The sequence below is a fragment of the Leuciscus leuciscus genome, assembly GCF_965113295.1.
Source record: "Leuciscus leuciscus genome assembly, chromosome: 13".
NCBI classification, from domain to species: Eukaryota; Metazoa; Chordata; class Actinopteri; order Cypriniformes; family Leuciscidae; genus Leuciscus; species Leuciscus leuciscus.
Window position 1 is genome coordinate 28,955,258 of NC_138737.1, and position 27,001 is coordinate 28,982,258.

Consider the following 27,001-nt stretch of genomic DNA (forward strand, 5'->3'; position numbering starts at 1 on the left):
TATTATGCAAAATTCAAGTGTTGTGTTTTAGGATGTACATTGGTACACATAAGAGTCTCCATAGACTCCCGCCATCTGAGTCACTGAGGACATCGTGGTTAAATTTAATTTTCAAAGGAAATGTCTCAAAGAAAATCGCAATAGTCTTATTCATTTGCGCCAATCATTTTGTGCTGGACTGCTTCACAAACAAGGGTCATTTCAAAGCTGGATTTTCAAAAAGGTTGATTCTGAAAGATGGGTCAAAACCAACGCTTTGTGCGCAAACTTCAGATCCAGACTAAGTAAGTATCACACGTCATATGTTGTGAGTCCTTCCAAATTGACCTTTGAAAGAGCTTGTTGGCACTCTGTACAGCTAAAGTTGCTTAAACTAGTTAAAAATTGCACATGAACGCCCTTTGAAGTCGCCCACTTGAATGTGACAAGCTCGTAATCACGACTTCGGAAGTAGGAATTATGAAATTTCTGATAGCATGTGAAGGCACCAGGAAAGCATAGCTATATCGTAATTTTTTTATCACGCCATATCTGTGTAATTCATAAACACACATTACACGTTTGAACATATAAGGCTGAACACAGCTACTGACCGTTTCTGACATTTTCAGTCCGTAAGATTGTCCTGCTTTGTTGTTGCAGGCCGGGAGCACCAGCTCATTTGCATTTAAAGGGACACACACAAAAATGCGTTTTTGTACACCCCCAAAAAGTGGCAATTTTAACATGCTATAAAAAATGATCTGTGGGGTATTTTGAGCTAAAACTTCACATAACTTCACATTGGGGACATTAGAGACTTATTTTACATCTTGTATAATAGGTCCCCTTTAAGTTTAGTTTTGATGAGTTAAGTTAAGGATAAGTTTTGTTAGTTTGAAGCACACATTTTGAGTCAAACAATGAAGTGCTTTAGCAACAGGTTTTGTTAAAATGAAAGTTCTTTTCAGCTTCAGAGGCAGATAGCTGGATAGCTTTGTGACTTGAAAGATAAAAATGCAGCTCTTCAACCTGAGTACATTTCAGCATTTCAGGGGTACTGAAGAACGCTAATTAGCAGACACTTGGGGTCTCACAAAAGTCCAAAGCTCACCAAAACTGCTGGGAAAACATCTGGATGCCTGGCTGTGGCCTATGGCAATCAGACAACATCCTCATTGACTTCAGCTGTGCTAATAGTACCTTTGAGTTGTGGAGCACATTCCTGAATATTTTCTGAAATAAAATATATTCAAAAACAAATCTGCTTTACTCTTTTAAAAAACTTACACTAGTATACAAATTTTAATGAAATTGATAATCCTGTACATATAGCTCATTATGAGACAGGTGAAAAAGGGTAAAGACGCACAATAATTAAAAAAAAAAAAGCTTGCATGCAAAGACCCTGTCTAAGATGTTTTGCCATTTGCCTCTTGTGCATACTTTCACCAGACTTTTGCAGACTCACACAGCAGTATGACATCGTAAACAGCTTCCTAACACTCTCTCAAGAGTATCATTACTGCTACAAGAGCATGTCTTGTCTATAAGTTTTTGGAGTCAGCTCCCTGACATCTGTTTTCTTTTGTTGTCTGAACCAGAGGGAACATCAACCTGTGATCAGTGTTGTCACGATACCAACATTTCATTAGTCGGTACTCGGTACCAATATCAGTGAAATTTCATGGTTCTCTGTAATGCGACCATAGCATATTTTTTAACGGTTTAACTTAAATTAACTTAAATGTAAATTATTAACGTAAATAATAATTGTAAGTAAATAATACATTAATTTGGAATACAGCCTTTTTATACATATTTATAAGCAAACACTGCTTCATAAAGGTTAAGTGAAAAGTCAGTAATAAAATAAAGAACAAAGCTTTTATTCACATATAAACATTGATCAGCAAACATAAACAGAAGATCAACCGTTCTTGCTTGACACATGAGAACAAACCTCATTGGTTCTTGCACGTCAAGCAAGCATGCTTGGGCTTTCGTTTACCACAACTAATTTAACACACTAAATATCTCACGGGACAACTCAGGATTCTCTCCAAAGCCCTGTCATCAAAATCACTTGTTTGCTCCCTCATTTAAGAATACAATATTTGATTATTGGTTTGAAAAGCTTTACAGACATATTTATTGATAAAGTATTTCCATCATTTGAGCAGGTACAAAATAAATACATACCTCTGTAAAAAAAAAAAAAACTTGCCGGTGTAAAACTTCCATTCTATCTTAACTCTCCAAACTAATACATAATGGAAATTATACTTATGCGTAAACCCCACAATAAAGGAGGTATATCATATTTGAGAAGCTATTTCAGTTGACAAGTACATCAACTTTAGAACACTTAAAATCTGCCTGGGAGGATGATTTAGGATTTGAGATTGGAAAGGGAAAATAGCAGGTAGTCAGTAAACAGATACTGTATAGCTCATCAGTGTGTGCAAGACATGGCCTCATACAATTGATAGTAATACATTGGTTACATAAGTCTAAACAAAAACTCAAGGATATTTCCAGATGCAGCCCCTTTGTGTAATGTGGCTTGTACCAGCATCATTAGCTCATACAATATGTTTTCAATAACCCTAGTGTTTTTGTCAAGAATACTGCAAAGGCTTATTGCTTTAGATCCCTTGATGGTGGCTCTAGGAATTGTTGAGTCAAATATAGTTAAAAACAGTGCAGAACATAGTATGGTTTAATTCGTCAATCTACTCTGGGGTTTAATATTATTTAATTGAAAAGCTACACCAACGTCATATGAAAAAGAAAGAATGGTGAAAGTTAAATTGGTCACATTAGTACAAGTAATAAGCAAACTAAGAAAAGGAATAAATTAACAAACAGAATGTTGAGGTATCCATTAACTCATTTTATGAAAAGAGGTTTCCGGGGTCTTGCCTTAATTTAACTGAAAGTTACACGTCTGTAACTTTTTTAATCAGTGAATAGTTCGATAATTTAGTCTGAAGTATAGAGCTCTGGTACATTATATTGAGATCTCTACATGGCATAAAGATATTATAAACATTAACATCATGATTGTCTGTAAAGCTCTTTTCAAATTATAAGTTATAAGCATAAGAAGTTGTTATATTTATAATTAATTATAAGAAGTAATAAGCCCTATACAAATAAAATCAACTTGGCTTTACAATAACAAAACAGCAGTTTCAGTAAAAGTATGGATTGCGGCTCAAGACAGGATTGATGACAAGGATGTCAATTGGAAAATTAAGCGGTCCGATTTATTGTGGTATATCACCTGAAAAAAGTTAAAGAACCACTCTTTTAAATCCAATTTTTTAAATATAATAGCATCTCAAATAGTTATCTAGCACTTACTCCAATTATTACAAGTTTTAAGTACAAAATGAAAAATTAAAAGAATGGAAGCACATCATCCTCTCACAAGTCTTCCTCTTTGATAAGAGGATGTCACACAGAAAACTACTTTTCTTTAAAAGAAAAGGTCAGAATATAAGAGTGTATGACCTTTACAGAACAAAGAGTCTTCATGCAATCTTCAGTTTACAAACAAACTCTGCTTGTGCAGAATGGAAGCATTGTGAGGTGCATTGCACACGTGTTGACGGGTGGGACCAGACAAAAAGCGGAGGATTTTTTTTTTTGCAAGGGGGAGAGGGTGGGGAGGGCCGAGTGGTGGTAGGTGGTGGTGGTGGTGGGGGGGGGGGGGGGGGGGGGGGGGGTCGGTCAATGACTGTGGGCCTGAGTAAAAGGGGAGGGCACAGCACACGTGAAAAAATATTTAAGCTGCATCCGCTGCAGGCCCTCGGTGTGAGCAGACATTTGATTCTGAACTGAAGAGACTTGCCTGGAAAATATTCTACACTTCTACACTTCATTCTAAAGAGTTCTTCTTACATTTTTCTTGTGTCACTATAATCTGACAAACATTCAAAAGAACAACACAGCCAGGATCGATCAACATCTTCCTCAAAGCAAGAGCACTCAAACTTTCTCCACACATAAGAATAATGAAAAGCATGAAGATGACGGCTACAGCATTGGCTCTTTTACTTCTAGTCCTGGGTCACGCGATGGCTCAGGGTGACCACAAGAAGAACTTGGCAACAACCAAACAGGCAAAACCAGCACAATGCTGTGATGAGGTGCGCTCCCTGAAGGTCCAGGTGGCCAATCTGAGCAGCATGTTGGAAGAAATGAACAAGAAACAGGAGTCTGATCTTATGAAGGTTGTGCGGCAGATGATGGACATGGAAAAGCTCAACCAGCAGCAAGAGGCCCGTGTCACAGAGGCCGAGAGCAAATATTCAGAAATCTACAATCGGATTGAAATCATGCAAATGCAGGCAGCCCAGTCTGCCCCACAGCAGAGCACTTCAGGTGAGTCTTGACACAGACAACTCAACATTTGCTTGGAAGACTTTTTTCAAGCACACACCATGTGTTATTCTACTCTCTGCAGGGTCACAGGTCACATATGCTGGTTGTTGACATACCTCAGAGTGTCAGTGATTGTCCTCTAAAGTCATGGAATAATGTAGCCCACCTACTTAGAATTTGAGATTTGCTATGTTAAAGAAAGATTGAAAGATTGTAAATATGGGCAATCATTCTATGTACAAGTTCATTCCCTGTATGTTCATTAACCAGGCATTATTCATTATAAAAATAAGCCAAAATCAAGCAAGAAATAGCAAAAGACTGTTGTTGTACTATTCTCTTAATTTAGACCATTTAATTTAATTTAAATCACATTGGCAGCCATTCACAACTCTCCAACTCTCTCCACACTGTTGGGTAATAGAGGGCTATTTCTGAATTCCCCGCAAAACTACATTTACAAATTCTACTTTGGAAGCAGACCTCTACTTTGGAATGAAGAATAACAGCTCTATTATCATGGTACACAATCCAGTAAGCATCAAGATTACAGAAAAGTGTAGTGTACTGTAAAGACAAGAAACTCAGAGAGGAAAATAAAAACAAAGGTTTGTGTAGTTTTATCTGGACAGAATGCTTTAATGTATTTAAATGGAATTCTTCAGACACACGTTTCATTTGGAGAAACTTTAACATAGTTGTACCCAAGCTGTGAAATGTCTGGGCAGCAGTTGGAGGTAATTAGTAGGTAATAATACAGGTTACCTTGTGCAGGAATGTCTGGTTTTCCAACAGTAGCCAAGTCACAGCAGGTAATGTGGGCTTCTTACTCTGAACCCACAAGAACAAAGGAGCATTTTTCCTTCTAAACTATTAGACTAATAATCTTTCAAACCAGAAAAACCTGTAGTTTTATACCCAATTAATTATTTGTCACGCTGTTTCCTTTTTACTAGCAGCAACCGCACACACAGTGAAGCTTTGTTAGGAATGTGCTAGTTTCACAGAGACACATAGCCTAAAGTCAGCAGGAGTGCACACTAAATTAAGATTCTTCAGTTGGTTTGAAGGTGGATCCTGATGGATCCCATTAGGTTTAAATCCTTTGTTTTTCAAAAGCACCTGGTCTATGAGACCCTAAACTAAGGAATTCTCCCTCCCTTAGATGCAATCTATGATTGCGCATCCCTATACAGCAGAAACTACAAAATTTCTGGAGAGTATAAACTACCAAAAGATGACTTCCTTGGAACACCTGAACTAAATGTAAGTCTGAATCAAAGTCTTCATACAAGAAGCGACTTCAATTTAAAAGAAGATTTGTCATTGATCCCCAGATTGTTTCTTCAGGTATATTGTGACATGGAAAACAATGGTGGTGGCTGGACTGTCATTCAGAGGCGCAAGATTGGTCTGACAAGCTTCAACCGTGACTGGAAGCAGTACAAGAATGGTTTTGGTACAATCCGTGGTGACTTCTGGCTCGGCAACGAACACATCTTCCGTCTGACCAGACAACCCACAGTGCTGAGAATTGAGATGGAGGCAAGTATGCACCAAGCACAACATTAGAATTAAAGTGGAATCACACAAAGTAACACTTCATCCTCATTAAAGGTGATCCTCATTAAGGAATATTAATCCATGAATAATGCTTAAAGCACGACACATTAAATTACACATTCTTTTTATATTCTGCTAGAACTGGGAGGGTAAGACACGCTACGCTGAATACGGCTTCTTCACAGTGAGCAATGAGATGAACAGCTACAAGCTTTTCATTGCAAACTACAGCGGGAACGCTGGTGATTCTCTGCGTTACCACAATAATACCAACTTCAGCACTAAGAACAAAGACAATGACAAGTGTGTGGACAACTGCGCACAACTGCGCAAAGGTAAAAAGAAACACCCACCAGACATGTTTCTTCTGTGCTAATGACCTTCATGTTTTAACCTTAACAGCTTTATTTCACAGGCGGATACTGGTACAACTGCTGCACTGACTCCAATCTGAATGGTGTGTTTCACCGCTATGGGTCACATTCAAATAATCCAGATGGCATCTCTTGGTATGGATGGCTTGGATCAAACTACTCACTGAAACGAGTGGAGATGAAGATCCGGCCCCAGAGCTTTGTACCGTAAAGACTTTCCAAAACCAAACTTATGTTCCTCCTCACCACTAAACCTTGGGTCAACATAATCTACAGCTTAAACTGGGCAAACATTTCAGGGGAAATGCATTTGTAAAACAGAGTTTTGAGTATGTGAAAAAAGATGTTTGATTGTAAATTGCATTTTATACAAGGTATTTATCTCTTAAATATTTTAATTTTCTTTAGCCTTTTCTAAAGGATTTTATGCACATGATCATTAGGTACAGCAAGACTTAGCAACAAGCTGATGTAAGTCATTCAGAAAATATGTTAGATTTTTGTAAAATTATAAACAATTTGACAGTTCAGAAACATTACGGTAAATTCACTGGTAGAGTAAATGAACTGTAAAAAGAAAAATACTGAATGATTAATAAATTGTATTTAAAAAAAAAATGTTTTGTTATGTCTATTGTGTCTGCATTAGTGCAAAATGAACTAACACATAGTCAAAATTAGTAGTGACAAACATGAAAAAAAACAACGAAATACACAAAACTTTACAAAACAACAGTGAGATTGTCCCTAACTAGGTCTGGACCTTCAAGAATGGCCACCCTATCCATTTGACTTTGTCAAGATCAGTTCACACTACTATAACAGGCAAAATAAAATGGAGCAAGCACTTTGGTTATGCAGATAGCATGCCCATAAACCTTCAAAGGGCAAACACAAAAATAAATAAAGATTACATGGAAAAAGCTAATAATGAGCAACCAGCAAAGGTAAAGGGTGAAAACTCATCAAGAAACCACCACAGCTATTAAACTAAGAACATAAATCCATTAATTCTTTGCACAGATACCCAAAACCTGAGTCAACATGAGCACATTCCACATGATCATTTTAACTGATGCAGAATCTCTGGGCATTTTGTGAGGTCCAGATGAGGTTACACTTCCAGGAACTGTATGGAAAAATACTGATCAAAACTCTGCATATAATCTAGTTTCTTAAAAAATATATTTATTTAAAGTTTTTCAGTTAAGGGGTTTGCCACAGAAGAGTCCCTTTGAGAAGCAGCCAAGCATAAACTATGTGCTTGTAAATGTAAAAATTTTGTTCAACAGAGAGCACCGTTTAACACAAATGCAAAGCAAATTTGATCATCATCATGCGCAGAAAAAAATAAAATGTACCAGAGCAACATGCAAAAGAGCACTGCCACTTACAGAATATAAAAATTATTTAAAGGCACAAAAGTTGAGAAGGAACCATTAACCATTTGATTACCCTCATGTCATTGCAGACCCTTATGACCCTTATGATGTGTTTATTAATCTTGCAGATATTTTTCTTAAAAAATAAAATAAAACAATAAAACCCAGAAGTAAATTTCAAAAGACAACATTGCATCTTATTTTACTATAATCACATCGTTATCATTTTGCAAGCAAAAATAAATAAATAAATAAATAAAATCAAGCACAATCACAAGTCACCGAAAACAAATTAGACTTTTTCTCTAATGTTCTCAGCATCTTTATTCTGCCACACAAAATAATATTACACTGACAAAACAAAACCAAACAACACCAAGGACCCAAGAAACAGACCTCAATCAGTAGCAGGACTGGCTCAGTCTTCAAAGTGTATTTGAAATTCCATGAGAATATGCCTTACCACCAATTCAGAGACGCATTATTTTGACAAAGGTGGACCAAATTAAGTAAAAAAACAGCAACAAAGCACCTTTAATTTTATATCAAGCACAACAAAGACAATAAAGGTGCCAATCTGGACAGTATCAAATGTCTATAGGTCTATATGTCTTTATGGGCCCTATTTTAACGATCTGAAACGCAAGTATCAAGCGCGAAACGCAAGTAACTTTGTGGGCGGGTCTTGGGCGCTGTTGCTATTATACCGGCGGGATAAATTACTCTTGCGCCCGACGCAAATCTAAAATGGGTTGGTCTGAAGTAGCTTCATTATTCATAGGTGTGGTTTGGGCGTAACGTGAAATAAACCAATCAGAGGGTCATCTCACATTCCCTTTAAGAGCAGGCGCGCTTGTTCTATTGCGGATTCCTATTATAACGGCGGATTTAGCGGTTCACAGCCGAGGAGACCGACGTTCTCGTCATGGCCGTAAAACACAGAGAAGTGACGTTGGGGATGGAGAAACACACCCAAATTAACTTCGGTTAAACAGGCGTATGATAATTTGGGTAAATGTGTAAGCTAGATGTATATTTTTATAATAAACTGTCTATCTTTCTATCTATCTATCTATCTATCTATCTATCTATCTATCTATCTATCTATCTATCCTATCTATCTATCTATCTATCTATCTATCTATCTATCTATCTATCTATCTATCTATCTATCTATCTATCTATCGTAATAATGTATGATTTGCAAAAATGCAAACTGCTGCTTCTGTGTAGATGAGAGAATCAAAGTGTATGTGCGTTGTGCACACGCTACATTGATTATGGCCAAGCATGCGCCCTTAAAATAGCATATAATAACTTTAAACTAGGTTTTTTCGGTCAGTGGCGGAATTGTTTTCTAAACCTGCAAAATAGCATGAAGGAACGTTTGCGCCGGAACACGCCTCCTCTTTGCGCTGAACCGCCCCCGGGAGCACAAGTGTATTTCTTAGTTAACCGACGTGCGTCTGTGGAGGGAAAAGACCGCTGTGCGCAGGTGCAAAATAGGAATGATACATGCGTCAGTGTACAAATTAAATTGCGCTGGGTGCAAGATAGGGCCCTATGTGTCTATGTGGTGTTTTTATTATGCTTTAAGACAAACCAATGTACAAATGCATGTCAACACCATTGCTGTGTATTTTCTCCTTAAAACTGCAGTCTCAAAAATGCGGTTTGAAATTGCTGGCGTTTCTGACGTCACAAACTACCAACAATGTGTGATCATCAACGAGTGAATCTCTGAGCTGGTGTGAGTGAGTGGACACGGGGCTAATTTGTATATTCATAGAACCGCTTATACTAAATGAGGCAAAGGTGAAGAGATACATTCAAGCTATTTTAAGGCATAAATATATTTTTTTCCAAGGAAAAAATATTTAAATATGTCATTTTGATTATCGAAAAAAATTTAAGGGATAAATTATTGTCGATAAATGATTGACTACTTTAAGGCATCAACGAGGAGAGAGTACAGTGTACAAGAGAGAGCGAGTTTGAACGAGATTGTTAAAAAATATTCTAAATATTCTAAATTATTTGTTAAAGGGGTGGTTGATTGTGATTTCACTTTTTTCATTTTAAATGGTGTGTAATGTTGCTGTTGGTGCATGAACAGTATCTGTAAAGTTGCTGCGCTGAAAGTTCAACGTAAGCAGAGATATCGTCTTTTAAAAATCAGGAAGTTTAATGCCTACAAAAACGACTCGAATGGGACTACAACGAGATACTTCCCGGGTTTTATACGTAACTAACCCATGCAAAAAAGGGGGCATGGCCATATTTCTGCGGCTTTGTCGAAGAGGAAGAGTTATAGTGGAGAGCTGTAGCCATGCCGTCGAAAGTGTGTTATTTTCACCCAGCTGCCAGGTCTTCTGTGTTGGGGCTTCATACATACGGACGCTGTAGTTCGTCAACAATGGCTAAAATTTACGTTTGATTATGTTCCTGAAAATTTCAATCGTAATAGCTCATGTGCTGCGCATTTTACGGAAGACAGCTTCCAGAATCTCCACGAATTCAATGCCGGATTCAACAAGAAACTGTTACTAAAACATGAAGCAGTTCCAACTTTAAAACCAGAGGCAGCAGTTGTTGGGCCACAACCTGTAAGTAAGACTTAATAATGTTTGCATGTATAATTTCAGACGTAATGTTTTAGTTTTATCAAGGACGTAAACAAATGCCAGCGCTGGCTTTAGTAGCCACTTACACGTACAACGCGTACAAACATTTTGGACCTGAATTTGTAATTATGTACTAATTTTGTAAATGTATTTTCCATGTATATTTTATGACGTAATTTTTCGATTTGATCAAGAACGTAAACCAATGCCAACGCTGTTTGTTTATAGCCAGTTAGTTCGATGCTATTTTGTGTGTATAAGACAAACGTGTATAAAGTTCCAAAAATTATATGTAATCGCAACAGCAAACTTCAGCTGCTGAAGTTAAAACAATAACTTTAAAAAACGGTATTACTCAGTCATTTCTTCAGTTATATTAAATGTTTAATCAGGAGAAAACCGTATCTCAAAAGCTAACAAGCAGCAGTAGCATTTTCAAGTAACAGCGTATCGAAATTCTTATATAATAATAGTAGATTAGAATAGAATAGAATAGAATAATAATAATAAAAAATGTACCATTCAGAAACGTTTTGTAAGAGCCGAGGTTGCTTGATTCTCTTCATTGCCGCTTTCTGGGTCTGATTCTGGCTCAAACTGATACGGCAGTATTGACACCATTATTTACATTTGACCGGAGCACATGCAACTTTCGCCCGTAAAGGTAATGGGCGTGAAGTTTCCGGACAACATGCACTACGCAGTTTAGCCAATTACAACACACCGGCCCAACTAACCAATCTGAGCCCATTGCCTGTTTCTGAGGGAGTGGTTTCATAGAATCAGGAAGTCAACCGGTCGTTCAAATGACAGAGGAGAGAGCGGCTTACAATAAAGGTGAAATTTATGAAAAATAAGACTTTAAAAAAACAAAAAAAAACGAAGACATGTTATATTGCACCCCATAAACACAATCATGCAAAGAAAAAAAGCAGTAAACCACCCCTTTAATGACCTGTACAGGGTATCTACAGGGTTTAAAAATAGATTTTTAGGCTTTTAAGACCTTTTTCAAGATCTGCACAAATAAAATGAATACCGCATTGGGGGGAGAAGAGTGTTTATGGTAACATCCTTAACCATAAAATGACTGTAAAAATATATATAAAAAATACTTTATAATAAATGTATATTATAATAAATTAAATAGCTCCACATTTCTCAAATGTTGATCATGCAGGGCTGCCTGCGTGTGATCACGATACATCCGCTCGATAAGTAGAGGCAGCAGAGGTGTTTTGTTCTGGCTTTGCAGCTCATAAAGGCCAATTTTTGTAATAGCACCAATGCAACTCTAACAAATGTAGCTTTTGGTTTTCATATTCTTTCCAGTCCTTGAATCCATGTATCAGAAATTAAAGTACTTTTAAATACTTTCAAGAAGCGCGTGAACCCTGAACTGAAAAAACACTGAAAACAATAACACTGGAATAACAGAGTAATGGTATGAGCTTTCAGGTGCTGTCTGACACAGTCATTCTTCAAACATGCCGAGGACCTAAAGAGAATGTTTGCCAATTTGGGAAATGTCATACATAATCTAAAATGTTTAGATTATACATGTGGCAGAGAGGGTTACTTCTTTGGAGGACAAATTGGGATATACTTTAGGTTTCCTACCTGATCAGAGATTCTAAAATGAGCGGTGAAGGGCCCTTTTGAAACTCAAGTTCCTTGTAGTGCAGGGCCTTTGCGTAGGCCCGACATTTAGCAGCTCTCTCCCCCAGCAGAACAATCCCATTGTCATCTCTCAAAGGAAGTGGGCCCTGACAAAATACAGAAAAGAAAGATTTTAGATATAGAAGAGAAAAACTGAATGGAATAGTGTATTAAACTGGCCAAAACAGAGCATCTAGCCCTGAAAAAGCTGGAATAAAACTGAACCATTCATTCAGACTTCAACACAATGAGATCATTCTAAACATGGAAAAGAAATGTAATCGTCCAAATGTGCAGGAGAATAACAAACTGTAGTGCTCCTTTCAGGCTTAATCGTACTGTAAAAAAGAAATTATAATTTTTTTTTAACTTGAATGACCTCTCTGGATAGGATACATAAATCAGGGTTCGTAAACATTTCTACCAATAAACTTTTGAGGCAAATATTCATGACCTAACATTCCATGAAATGTATGTATACATGCAAATTAAGAATAAAAAATACATGTTCAAATTTCAAATCACAGCATATCTTAACTTATTAACAACAAGCTATGTAGTTTAATACAAAATAAACGCTGACACACAAGAAAGACGGTTAGATAAAATCTGACCCTCAGAATTCCACTATGTAGCAAAGGATTAACATACATCAATGGAATGCAACAATGTTAAATAAGTTAATAAAAGTGTCCAGTAACCCTGACAGTAACTTTACAAGGTGGCAGTGCCAGAGTCAAACTTTTGGAATACAAAATTTTGTAACTAAGATTTAGAAACAGCTTTGCCTCCTATTTACCATCAATCTCATTGTATAACCATCAATCATGAACAAGATAACGTCCCTTTTTGAATTCATCAAAAACAGTCAAGATTATATTTTAATTTCTGCAATTTACACCCAAGTACAAACTGCAACTGCCAGGCGTCACTCCATGCCAGGGTCAGAAATGAACTTTTCCATTAAGGGGGCCCTTGCAATTGATTTCCAGGTACCAGGCAATTTTTATGATTTCCTGCGTTGTCTTTTATGTCAAATGTTTAAATTTAACCAATTACTTAAATCAATCAGAATACTATAGACTCCTACCAATACATTTTTTATCATTAACAAAAGCCATCTTTACACTGCAAAGGTGGAACAGAAGCTGCATCTGAAATAGCATAAATGTTTATTTACACAGATTGTTTAATGTTACTCATAAATTATAAAATTAACAGGAACTCATTACAGGGTCATTATTGTCAATTAATGCTCTTGATATTGTAATAATGATTATTAATGTCGATTAATAGAATACATAAAAATATTCTTGTGTTTGGGGAAACTGCACATCATATTCTGGCTACAGAGATAAAACAATCTATTTTAATGTGTTTTACGTAATCTTGTCAGCATGATGAATAACTATATTAACTGGAATAAACTGTATACAGAAAGGGAGCAGGGAATGTGACCAAACATGAGGCTGTCCATAACTTTGGTATAGCGCGAGTTTAAGCACTCTCACAAACACTCCTGTTAATATCACAGAAGCTGACTACAGCACGACATGAATCTCTTACATCGAATCTGCACTTTGTTGTTTATGATGGGAGGATTCACGATTTCTTTCACTCTGAATTCAGTCAGAGGGCGCGTGCACTGAACAAAACTCTTCATTTCAGCGATGACTAATCTGAATGCCTCTGATTGGCCCTCACATTCATAAGCTCAACAGAAACATGTGTGATTGGTTATAATGCTCAACGCTGCAAAACAAAATCTGATGGAACGCGGCAGTTAGATGGATTGAATGAACGTTATTGTAGTTTGTTTAACCAACATTCTCATTTATAACATATATTCTATTCTATAAATATTTTGAAACTAATTTCTAAGACTTTTCCAAAACTTTCTGACTTTATTTATTTTGCCAAAACTTTTCCAGGCCTGAAAATTGCTATTTTGAAATTCCATGACTTTTCCAGGTTTTTCATAATTGTACGAACCCTGAGAAACATCTTGCATTTAGTTTCAAATTTAGTTTTTTTAATTATTATTATTTCTTTTTTTTTTTCTTTTTTTCTTCTTCACCATGAAGAAAAATCTTCAAGCAGTAGCCTTCATTTGCAAATTATATTGAATGCATGTTCTTTTCAGGACAGAAGTGTCCTAACTTAAATGCTGTATTTATGCCTTATTTTCAGATGTTTTAAAAAGCCTTTACTCTCTTGGCTTGTAGGGTTAGTTATTTGACCAAACGTACAATGTGGATCAGACGTTATGCTGATGTCAAATGTCTAGAGACAATAGACTTCATTACTGACCTTATCGCTGTGCTCCATGAATTCTGCAAGATTGAGCAACGTCTGTGTGACCTCAGCAATATCCTGAGAAGTCAGAGCAAGCTCAATACTGCGTATCAGTTCATCCTGCTGGTCTTCACTCAGCTCTGACCAGCAGGATAAGAATGCCGCATTAAAAAGATCCCTACAGAAAAGAGAAAATGCACACACAGGCTTCGATAATTGTGCAGGGTTATGTCCATACGTAGGTGTTTTCTGTGGTATTGTCCGAACAACATATAGCAAGGATGGTTGTGCTGCTATTTGAATGAGATGGCACTCTGCTGTCACACTGTCAACCTAACACTGCAGTTATGATTACAGATTTAACTGTCTCAAACAGCCCATTCCTGTCCAAGTTAGCGGTTCTTGTTGAAAGAGACCGTACTCCCAGAATTAAGGCACAGAAAAATTCGACAAAAATAATGGGTTTCTGAAATGTTACTTTAACAGAAGAACAGAGACAGAGGAGGGAAGGTTTACCTGGCGAGTGGTATATATGTCTGTGCCAGAGACCAGCAGGAGCGCAAGGCAGGTGAGGATGATTCTTTTAGCAAGACCACACTGAGACGTCTCAACCACTCCAGCCAGTCATCTTTGGACACCTTTCTGGCTGCACCCCAAGCCTGCACATTGCAGAAACAGGACTAATAAACAGATAAAAGAACCACGAGAGCTCTGTTCTAGCTATCTGTCTCAAAGACATAGAGAGCTGCCTTCTGGAACTGCATATGTGACAGATTTGAAATGCTCTATATAGACTCCAACTTCAACACAAAATGGGTCTGTTCACATAAAGTGCAGGGGAGATTTGACTCACAATTGATTACAATAGTTTGATGTTCTCCTCACCAAGGCTGCATTTCTTTGATCCAAAATACAGCTAAAACAGTAATATTGTGAAATACTTTTACAATTTAAAATAACTTTTCTATTTGAATATATTTTACAATGCAATTTATTCCTGTGATGGCAAGGCTGAAATTTCAGCATCATTACTCATTCTTCAGTGTCACGCGATCCTTCAGTAATAATTCTAAAATGATGATTTGCTGCTCAAGAAACATTAATTATTATTATCAATGTAGAACAGCTGTGCACATTTTTTTCAGGATTCTTTGATTAATATACAATTCAAAAGAACAGCATTTATCTGAAATAGAAAACTTTTGTAACTTTATACACTACCATTCAAAGGCGGTCATATATTTTTTCTTTATTTTTGGGAAATAAATTAAAGAAATACGTACTTTTATTCAGTAAAGATGCATTAAGATTAAAAGCCAAGACACTCAAGTCCATCCATGGGTGAATGTTCAATATTTAGGCAACAGAAAACTGAGTAATGAAGGTAATGGTGGAGAGAATAGTGGAAAGACAACTCAGGCAACACATGTAAATGATTATGATGAGTTCATGAATCAGAGAGAACAGACAATCCCTTCAACAGTGTACCCCGAAAGACAAATCACAAATCTCTGTCTGAAAAAGATCAAGTGTGGTGTTGAAGACAGATGTAGCTAAGTTTCAAACCATACAAAATACAAAAAAGGAGTTCAATGAATATACTGGGCATGCCTTTAAAGGGGACTCATTTCCTCCTAGTGCAAACAGTTTCCCATTCTTTACAAACTTAGGAACAAGTCACATTTATTTTATGAAATAAAGTGTGATTAAATTTCATCAATTCAATATGTGATAAATGAACACTCATTCAACCAATACACCACAAACAATACCATTTTGTTTAAAAAAAATGTTTTGGGTGAATGAGGACATTATAAACAGATTTCCAACAGTAGAGTCGAAGTTGATTTTATTGAGATCAGAATGTCTGATATTAATAGACTGGTCTGCTTCAATATCTACATTAATACCAATCTATTAAATGGCACATGCAAATGTTAACACATCATTCTACAAACCTTCTGCAGAGCAGTTGTGCTGACGTGCAGTTTCTTCATGGGTCCTGATTCGACCGGGTTACTAACCAGAGTGTCGCTTTGATTACCACGTAATTGTCTATGCTGAAATATTAAAGGGTCCTCTTCCTCTTCCGCCAAAGTATAGCCCTGAGAAAGAGACAAACAGGTCAGCAAAGATAAATCAAACACACACACAAATCTACATTTGTGTCAGCTTGAAAAAACCTAAATGCCCAAAACTTTCCACAAATAAGGGACATGTAGGTCTTGAAACTCTAAATATAGTCAAATGTTCATCATTTTTTAACAAAAGGTCTACTGACCACTGATTTGTGTGATCATTTACTAGCAACATGCATAAAAAAATAATAAAAAAGAATAATAATAATTCGACAGCAAACAAACATTTTCATGTTATACTGATTTTACACATCAAACATTTCAAACATATGAATAGTCATCTATAATCTCTATAATCAAATCTGTGCCTTCATCCTTTAAAAAAATAATGGGGCACCAACTATTTAGGTTTTGTTGGCAAAAGGAGGCATAAATACATTTGCAATTATACTGCGGGGCTGTTGAATACTTGACTCTAATTGGCTGACGAACATTCTAAGGTGTGCAATTATTTTCCTGGAAACACACGGCTAAAGTAGTTCCAGGAAGGGCTTGACCGCATTGCAGTTCCATTTCACTTCGCCAAACTATTTCAGTTATTTCAAAGGTCTTTGCAGCCTTCAAAAGCAAAAAGAACCAAAACCCCAAAAAAAGCAAATAAATATAACAAATAAGACAACAATGAAAAAACAATGACTTTATAAAAAAAAAGTTTCTCAACTGAAAAGCTACATGAAGACTTACAGCTTTGCTATTAGTAGAGACGCTGCTGCCGAACACTGTTAAGAGCTGCACAGACTGAGGTAATTCACACACACTTATTAGAGATCTCTCTCTCTCTCTCTCTCTCTCTCTCTAATAACTGCATTATTCTGCATATTAATGGATTAAGTCTCCATTACTAACTCTAAAATGATATTTTGGAATTAGCAATGGAGGCTTGAAATGAGATGCATAAGTAATTAGACTAACACACAAAAGCGTTGTAAGGACAAAAACCTAACAAATGTCTTGATTTAAAACATCTGAACAATGTGTCGTAGGCATAGTATAAGCTGAATAATTGACCTTATTTACACCTCGGGTGCGTATAATTTTCTAATAATTTAACGGCCTTTCTTCAATTGTCCCTTACATAAAACACTTCTTGAAAGAGGGGCAAGAACCTTTCTTTTACACCAGCATTACGTGTTGGTAATTCTATGCCAGTAGGAAAAACCATACATCTCAAAGCCAAAGACAAGATTGGATATGGATGCCAAGAGGCCACGTGCTGGAACAGGAAGTCTGGGTTCACTAGCAAAGAATGAGTGGTGGTTCACACAGGGGGCCAAATTCAGGAAACGGAGGCAGGCTTCTCCATCAGAACACAAGAGCTGGTTTGTTTCAGACAAGTTCTTCTAACAAGAACGTGACTGAATAGTCATCAGGGACCCAGTTTATGTAGAATTTGTGTTTATGTTTTTTGCAAAGAAATATTATATCCACAGACGTGGAGAGGGTAGGATGCTGACCTTGACAATTCGACAGATGAGCACATCGTAGCGCTGGTGATTGATGCGATGTTTCAACATCACTTTATTAACCATAGGAATGAAGATCTGGTACTGTGAAAGAAATATGCAGAAAAAAAATTTGTAATACTAATATTCATGTCAACACAGCACAACTATTATGCTATGAAACATACTAATTTAATTAAAAAGTTCAATATTAATATAAATATTAACAAATGAAATTAAAACAATAACAAAGCCTTCAAGTATCAATTAAGTAAACACTGCTTCATGTTTTTAAGTAATTATTCAATACAAGTTAACAGCCAGTAAAAAAACAAAAACAAACTAAAAACAAAGAAAAAAAGAAGTACCACATGTGTACTGATTTAAGTCATTATACTCAGTACTAGCATTGTAGAAATATTTGTATTGTTACTTATTTTTATTTTAGCATCAACTTGGTGGCAGCACTTCTCACATGAAAAGGAGGAAAAGCATACTGGATTTATTTAGACTAAAAAGCTTTTGAGTATTGGGAGTGAATGAGTGCACATGTGTCTACATGTGACTAAACCCCATCAACTAGGAAGTACACAAATAAAGTGTTGTTCCTCTAACACAGGAAACTGAGGATTGTGGCCAGCAGTGATCAAAGGAATCAGAACTTGTGCCTGGTGCTCATGGTGGCCACATGTTGACTGGTAATTTTAAGAGGGTTTTAAGAGGAATGGTTAAAGCAATGACCTCATCCCTCTCTCTGATTGGAAACGTCTTTGTGCATTAGCGAGACACTAGGGAATACTTAGAAGGCTACTTCAGAACATCAGTTAATGACATATAACTATGAGAATTATGGAAGAAAAAAAAGTTTAATAGTTTATTTCCAAACGATGAGGACAGCATTACAGATCCACTCCCCAGACTTGAACTAGGCTTTAAGATTGTACCTTTTTGCCAAGCTGAAAGACTAGTGAGGACAGCGTGTCCATGGAGGTGCTCCGCAGCTCTGGAGTAACGTCGAGTGCACGCACAATGGGGTGAATAATTCTGGAAGCATAATCCGTGAAGTCTAAAGACTCAGTCAGGCGATCTAAAGTCTCCAAGGCAACCCTAAACACCAAAAATAAAACCACCAAATGTTCATTAAAACATTTATTGGCATTTTTTCACATTTTGTTAATAAATGTAAAATAACAAGTAATAGACTGATAATATCGGCCAATATTTAGACATTTTAAAAATACTGGTAGCAGAAAACCATGTTGTCTTGGCTGATTTACAAAAGTGAACATTCCACCAAATGTTGGTTTCAAAATTTACCAACAATCTTGTTCACAGATATCAGACAAAAATAATGAAGTCAAATGACAAAAATAAGTTTTGCGTGTTGGTCAAAAATGACCGAAATATATATATTTTTTATTTCAATGAAATTAATGTTCTATATTTTAGTCCGATAAAGTTTTTTATTTTTTATTTTTATGGTACTAAATTATATTTATATATTTATAATCCATTTATTCACTTTTTGAGCATAGACCTGAAAATTTAATTTCCAACTGTCGAAAAAAAGAGGATAGAAAGGCGTAGTGCCAAACATTAGTTCCAGACTGATGAGTGATATCTTCTTGTGGTGCGTAGATCCAAAAGGAAATCAAAAATAAGAAAAAAATGTACTGTCCAGAGGCCACAAAATGCAAAAGTACAAATAAAGTGCCGTAAATCCTGAATGCTTTAGAGTACAGACTTAAGTTTGATCTCTTTTCAAAGACGACACTCGGCAGATTATTGCTGAAGTGAAAAAGTGTTTAAAAGTGAACTTTTTTGAATTTTACATTTATTGTTATGAAAAATGTGCAAAAATACTATTTAAAATTTTTATATGAAATATATTTACATTTTCAAAAACATGTTTTACTCTAATGGCGCTTTTCCACTGCATGGTACGGCTCGGTTCGGCTCGGTACGGTTCGACTCGGCGCGGAACGGTTCGGCTCGCTTCGCTTTTCCACTGCGTGGTACGACTCGGCTCGGTACGGCACGGTTCGGTTCGCTTTAGCTCGGTTGCTTTTCCACTGCAGTTAGTACCGCTTCAAAGTGGGTGGGACTGATCGTTATAGTTGCCGTCTCTACTGCCATGACATCATCATATGAAATGCGAATTTTTCATTCCGTGTTTCCCCATCCACTCCTCGGCAACCAACGAGAGGAACGTCTGCACCTCGTCCACTGACCACGATTCAGCCATTTCTTTTTTGAAGTTTATACTATTTTTTTTTTTAAGCCAATACTTTTAAAACAGGCGCTACAGCGTTGGCTGTTGTCTACTGGCTATTTAAATCTAGCGGGTTTAGTGTCTCGTGTCGTAAATACAATGACGCTGGTAGTGATGATTCTGTCTGACCAATCAGTGATCTGCAGTGTTTTCACGTCACATTTTAGTATCGGTACGGTACGCTTGGAACCTCAACAGAGGTGGTACCATTTAAAGCGAGCCGAAGCGAGCCGTACCGTACCGTACCATGCAGTGGAAATGCGCCATAAGTGAGCCGTACCGAACCGAGCCGTACCGTACCATGCAGTGGAAAAGCGCCAAAGCGTGCCGTACCGAACCGAGCCGTACCGTACCATGCAGTGGAAAAGCGCCATAAAACTATGAGAAAATCAAAGCCATAAATCGAAACAAGTTGTGTTAAAAATTTTAGCCTGATTTTTTTTCAGGACCATGCTCTCTATATTGCCATTGGCAGCCGAATAGCTTTTAAAAAAATATTTGTATCAGTAAAGGAGACACGATCTAGTTAATTGTTTGAGGTTTTAAAACCGAGTTTCCAAACCAACACACCCGCACTGTGGTGCAGCCAACAAAATCAAGCACATTAATAAAATACAATCCGTCTACCTTTCTCTTCAAAATTCTTTCTTAAACTCAGCCCAGTACTTATTCAGTAAAACAATACAGATTCTTGTCTGTAAAAAAACGTTTTACTGAGAGTATTAGCAGAGTAAAAGCTGGCCAAAGCCACTTTGTTAATGTGATCCTGTATTCATAGACTCTGGGGTTACCTGATTCACATTCGTTCTTACCACTGCTGCGAAAACACTCTCACTACCTCAAATGACCTATGCCCACATTTAAGTCAACATGAAATCAAAATTGAACACATTTACTTCAATATATGTTCTTGATCTCATTGTTTATCAGTGAACATTATTCAAAAAAAATAAAAACAAAAAAATCCCTGAAACAAATTTACTTTTTTTTTCTTTCACAAACAGCAAAATAACTATTAAGGCATTTCTTAATTATTCTTTAATTAACTATTTAGTTCAGGTGTGGCTCCAATCTGGTAAGAAACAGCCTTTTTTTTTTACCATCCCACCAATTCCCTAATAATTCAAATCAAGCCTAGTCGCCCTACATTCTTGGAATCAATATATTCTGTTTAGCTTGCAAACATTTCCTATCACAGTAATAACATGGGTTGCAAATGGCGGTTCATGTTGACCTGAAGTTGAGACTTGTTGATACTTTTATAGATACTACAGCAAATTAAGTAAAAAAAAAAAACACTGTTTTCCACATTTCATACCAAGTACTGTAGCAACATATACAGTAGCGTATGTTTACTTTCACTACTTCACTGGTTTGAATAACACTTGTTTAAAAAGAGCTTGAACAGAGCAGAAGATTTTCACACTGACTTGCGGGCCTGCAGGGGGACATCGGGGGCATCGAACAGTTTAACTACGGGAGGCAGCAGTAGGTGGAGGTAGTCATCCAGGTTAGCTCCAAACAGCTGGATGGCCATGAGCAGCTAGGACACAGAAGGAAGAAAACTGCCTGAAAACTGTGAAACTGAATGACAACATCAAGACAAACAGTACACCTCTGGAAAAAAACGGTTAAATACATCAGAGTATTGTGCATTATATATTGTGCTATATACATAGCACTTGGCACACAGTAAACCATGATATATAAATCCATTATAGAAATTTGTTTAAAAAACATTTTAAGAGTCATCTACATCACAATGAACACTTAAAGCATTTGTTTGAACCCTATAGCAAACCACTAATCACAAATGTATTTATCTTTTATCCACAAATGAGGATCACAAGAAGCGAACAAGTGCTAATAGGAAAGCTTAACAGCATTAGAAACAGTAACTACAGTGAGTAAGGTTTAGTGGAACGTCACGGATGTCACACAACTTCTAACAAGCTTACCTCATTTTGTGAATGGACGCTACAAACCAGTACTAAAAAAATTAATTTACTTAAAACTTAATTTACAACAACATTCCATATTGATATAAAATGTGACTTGAAGATACTTTTCCATCAGCAGTCACTAAAACAAAACAGCAAAAAGGTTTATAAAAAAACAAAAAAAGAATCAAAAAGAGAAATGGCTATAAGGAGGCCATCTTTATAATAAACCCTTTTCCCCCTTTTTTAAAAATCAAAATATTGCCCCTCACAAGGTCAAAATCTTGCCAGCGCAGCTCACATGAATGACTGAGCTTTTGTTTTCTTATTCGGCCCATAACAACTGGTAGGCAGTTTAAGAGCTCCTTTAGGGTGACCTCACTGCTCCCAGTGATGCAGACGGTAGTTATGGGCTCTACAGGCGTGCAGAGAGAAGACTCATGTGGATGTAGGAATTACTGAATTACTTGAGTGGGATTTGTGGGTTTGGCCTGGAGCTACACACATCTGTCAGGAGCTGAAGACTGGCAGAGAAGATATCTAATGATGAAGGAGCTCTGGAAAGCTCTGATATTCATTGACTTTTTTTAAATGTGAAGGGGGATTGTATGTATTTATCTATTTATTTATATTACATGTCTGGAATAAATGAGTCTTAAGCATTGTCTGCATAATAATTTTAGTATAAAATGATTTTTTTAGTACTGTAAATCTGCTTGTTATATTACACTTCATCTATAATCAAATTCATCAGTGATAGTGGTCAACCTATTTAATTATAGAGAGTAAATAACACATGCTGCAAATGATGTTAGTCCAAAATTGTATGGGGTTAGAATTGTTGCATTATTCCAAATAAATAGATTGAGATTCACAAACAAATGTAAAGAGATTCACAAAAATGTATAAAACTCACAAATAAATAAAATGAGATTTGCAAAAAATATATATATATTTACAAATGTGTTTTATGTCACAAACACAACTCTGGCATTTATTTGTGAACCGTTTTCTGTGCATTTGTAAATCGCTGCACGAATTTGTGAATTGCTTCTTGTGCATTTGTAAATCCCCTCACGCATCTGTGGATTTTGAAACACTTCTTGCGTCGACGTGCAGACAAATCCACAAGTAAGTGGACTCCACCCACCGTTTTCTCAAGCCCGTCAGATAACGGCCACATTGAGCTGACCAATCGTAGCACGTTCTCGCTACAACCAATCACGTTAGACTACACTCCAGGCGGTAACGGAATCTGATTCATTTTGAAGATATTTGCACCCTTGAAATGGGTGCACAGAAAAGCGGTTCACAAATAAATGCCAGGCAGAGTTGTATTTGTGACATAAAACACATTTGTAAATATATTTTTTTATTTGCAAATCTCATTTGATTTATTTGTGAGTTTTATCATTTTTTGTGAAACTCTTTACATTTATTTGTGGATCTTAATCTATTTATTTGTGAATTTGATAATTTTTTGTGAATCTCTTTACATTTGTTTGTGAATCTCAATCTATTTATTAGGAATAATGCAACAATTATAACCCCATAGAATTGTTGACAGAACTCTCCTGACCCCACTGAATTCACACAGATGGACTGTCACGCACAGATTACACGTACTTTTGTACAATATGCACACTTCGGAGAATCTAACAACTGGATTAGCAGAAGTTTGCCATGTTCATTGAGTAAAAATATTTATTAGATATTGCAAGACTTCTTTACATGAAATAAACACTAATGTACAGAATGACAATGGTATATGAGAAAGATACTATAAATAAAAGAAAGACAAACTTTTTTTTTTAAATATTCCGTTTAGTCTGTGGATATTTACTAGTCTGTGAATCCAAAAAGGATGCCTCCTAAACTGTTCTGAAATACAGGTTATCAGATTACCTAGATATAGACAGAGGGGAAGGTTTGTTGGTCGTCAGAGGACCGCAAGGTTTAGATCACAAGGTTTAGATGAGATCATCTGACACCCGAAGGTGAACTCAGCACATATTGAAACTAGATGTACCGCATCGCGGTACAAAATATGACCGCCGCTCAGGCCTGCACTGGCTTTCCACAAAAATAAATGACGTGGAGTAATTTGGCTGATTGCGTGTTTATGTATATACCTAAAAAAAGTAATAGTATGTGCATGTCTGTCTGTGTGTGTGTGTGTGTGTGTGTGTGTGTGTGTGTGTGTGTGTGTGTGTCTGTGTGTGTGTGTGTGTGTGTGTGTGTGTGTGTGTGTGTGTGTGTGTGTGTGTGTGTGTGTGTGTGTGTGTGTGTGCGTGTGTGTCTGTGCGTGTATGTATGTGTGCGTACATGTGTGCGCGTGTGTGTTTGTGTGTGTGTGTCTGTGCATGTGGATTTGTATGTGTGTGTATGGGTGTGTGTCTGTGCGTGTGGATGTCAGTGTGTGTGCATGCTTGCGTTTGTTTGTATTCCTGCATGTGTGTGTGTGACAGTATCATCCTAAACCAGCAACCCTTCGCTCAACAGCACCATCTACAGGCCGATGAGTGTACAGTCGCTAAATGTGCACATAAATGAATTTATTTTATACCCCCCCATGGATGAAATTCTACAAAACTTAGCAGAGGATACCCCCAGAGGATGTCAAGTTAATCATACACATGAAATATGGTGCAGTTCTGAACATCTCCACTGAAGATAGGGGCGATTAAAGCAGAATAATATTGCATTTTCATTTTTTATGGGAGGGGCGCAAATCACAAATGAGTGATTATGGGCTAGGTTGATGTGGGCCCTTAAGAGCAACATACCATAAAAATGTCTTCATCCTCGGTGCCACGGTTCAGGTAGTTTACATTTACATTTACATTTAGTCATTTAGCAGACGCCTTTCTCCAAAGCGACTTACAAATTAGGACAAAATTCAGCGAGTCATCATAAAGAGGCAAAAAGCAACAACAACGCAAGAAGTGCTCAAAGTACGAAGTTCAGGTATTATTCAGAGTAGCATAAGCCTGATAAGTGATGTTACAAAGGGAAAGGAAAACTTTTTTTTTTTTTTTTTTTTTTTTATAAGGTTAAGTGCTCACGGAAGAGATTGGTTTTCAGCTGTCTTTTGAATGTTGTCAGGGATTCTGCATTCCGGATGAGGGTGGGGAGAGCGTTCCACCAGCATGGAACTGTGAATGAGAATGTTCTGGAAAGTGATTTTGTGGCTTTCTGTGATGGAACCACGAGACGTCGCTCGTTGACCGATCGTAGGTGTCTGGTAGGGATGTAGACTCGTAGGAGTGAGTGAAAGTAGGAGGGGGCTGAGCCTGTGATAGTTCTGTAAGCAAGCGTCAGTGCCTTGAACTTGATGCGAGCAGCGAGAGGTAGCCAGTGCAGAGAGATGAACAGAGGAGTGACGTGGGCCCTCTTGGGCTCGTTGAAGACAAGACGAGCTACAGCATTCTGGATCATCTGTAGGGTTTTGGTTGCACATGCTGGAAGTCCAGCCAGAAGAGCATTGCAGTAGTCAAGCCTAGAGATGACCAGGGCCTGGACGATGAGTTGTGTTGCATGCTCAGTTAGGAAAGGCCTGATTTTCCTGATGTTGTGCAGTGCAAACCTGCATGATCGAGCTGTCTTTGAAATGTGATCTGTGAAGGTCAGCTGGTCATCAAACGTTACTCCAAGATTTCTGACCGATCTTGATGGGGTGATTAATGATGACTCTAGCTGGATGGTGAAGTCGTGCTGTAGAGACGGATTGGCAGGGAGGACGAGAAGCTCAGTCTTTGCCAGGTTGAGCTGCAGGTGATGTTCCTTCATCCATGTGGAGATGTCCGCCAGACAGCTTGAGACCCGTGCAGCTACTGTGGGATCATCTGGTTGAAAGGAGAGGAAGAGCTGCGTGTCATCAGCATAGCAATGGTAGGAAAAACCGTGTGCCTGTATGATGTGTCCCAGTGATGTGGTGTAGATGGAGAAGAGGAGGGGACCAAGAACTGAACCCTGGGGAACCCCTGTGGTCAGCTGATGTGCTCTGGATACCTCACCTCTCCATGCGACCTTGAAGGACCTACCTGTGAGATAGGACTCAAACCAGTGGAGTGAAGTTCCTGTGATGCCCAGTGATGAGAGGGTGGACATAAGGATCTGATGATTCACCGTGTCGAAGGCAGCAGACAGATCCAGGAGAATGAGGACTGAAGATTTGGAAGCAGCTTTTGCGATCCGTAGGGCTTCTGTGACTGACAGTAATGCAGTCTCCGTTGAATGTCCTTTCTTGAAGCCAGATTGGTTGACATCCAGCTGGTTGTTTAGAGACAAGAAGGATGTTAGTTGGTTGAAGACAGCTCTTTCAAGTGTCTTCGCAATGAATGGTAGGAGAGAGATAGGTCTGTAATTGTCTACAAATGATGTGTTTAGCGTTGGTTTTTTGAGCAGTGGAGTAACCCGAGCCTGCTTGAATGCTGTAGGGAAGGTGCCAGTATGGAGGGATGAGTTGATGATGTGTGTGAGTGATGGTAGAAGTGTGGGAGAGATGGCTTGTAGAAGGTGTGAGGGGATGGGGTCAAGCGGGCAGGTGGTAGGGTGACTGGAGAGGAGAAGTGTAGATACTTCTTCCTCGGTTAGCGAAGAAAAGGAGGACAGAGGGATATTGGCTGTGGAAGGGGTCGGTCTGGGTTCCTGTGTGTGTGGAGCTGGGAATTGACTGCTGATAGCTGTTGTTTTCTTGGTGAAGAAGTGCGCAAAATCGTCAGCAGTTAAGGAGGAGGCGGGTGGTGGTGGAGGTGGACAGAGGAGAGAGTTGAATGTCTTGAAGAGTAGTCGTGTGTTGGAGGAGCTGTTGATCTTGTTGTGGAAGTATGAAGATTTTGCAGCATGAACATCAACAGAAAAGGAGGAGAGGAGAAATTGATACATACTAAGGTCAGATGCGTCTTTTGATTTGTGCCATTTCCTCTCCGCTGCCCTGAG

The 27,001-nt window shown here is 37.7% G+C and overlaps 2 protein-coding genes across 2 annotated transcripts in view; one reads left to right on the forward strand and one right to left on the reverse strand.

Moving 5' to 3' along the window:
* The window catches only part of mtor (mechanistic target of rapamycin kinase), a 243,218-nt gene that overhangs the window by 166,710 nt on the left and 49,507 nt on the right, over positions 1–27,001 (reverse strand). Inside the window, exons 22-28 of the mRNA XM_082187716.1 lie at positions 21,551–21,663; positions 18,793–18,955; positions 17,861–17,953; positions 16,227–16,373; positions 14,785–14,927; positions 14,284–14,446; positions 11,935–12,080 (exon numbers count right to left, since the gene is read on the reverse strand). Coding sequence (XP_082043842.1) covers positions 11,935–12,080; positions 14,284–14,446; positions 14,785–14,927; positions 16,227–16,373; positions 17,861–17,953; positions 18,793–18,955; positions 21,551–21,663 — 968 coding nt within the window. The remainder of the gene's footprint in view (positions 1–11,934; positions 12,081–14,283; positions 14,447–14,784; positions 14,928–16,226; positions 16,374–17,860; positions 17,954–18,792; positions 18,956–21,550; positions 21,664–27,001) is intronic.
* angptl7 (angiopoietin-like 7) lies at positions 3,816–6,926 on the forward strand. Its single transcript, XM_082189430.1, has 5 exons — positions 3,816–4,371; positions 5,537–5,637; positions 5,722–5,916; positions 6,074–6,269; positions 6,350–6,926. Exons 1-5 carry the CDS (start codon positions 4,002–4,004, stop codon positions 6,517–6,519), a joined length of 1,032 nt encoding a protein of 343 aa, XP_082045556.1. The 5' UTR covers positions 3,816–4,001; the 3' UTR covers positions 6,520–6,926.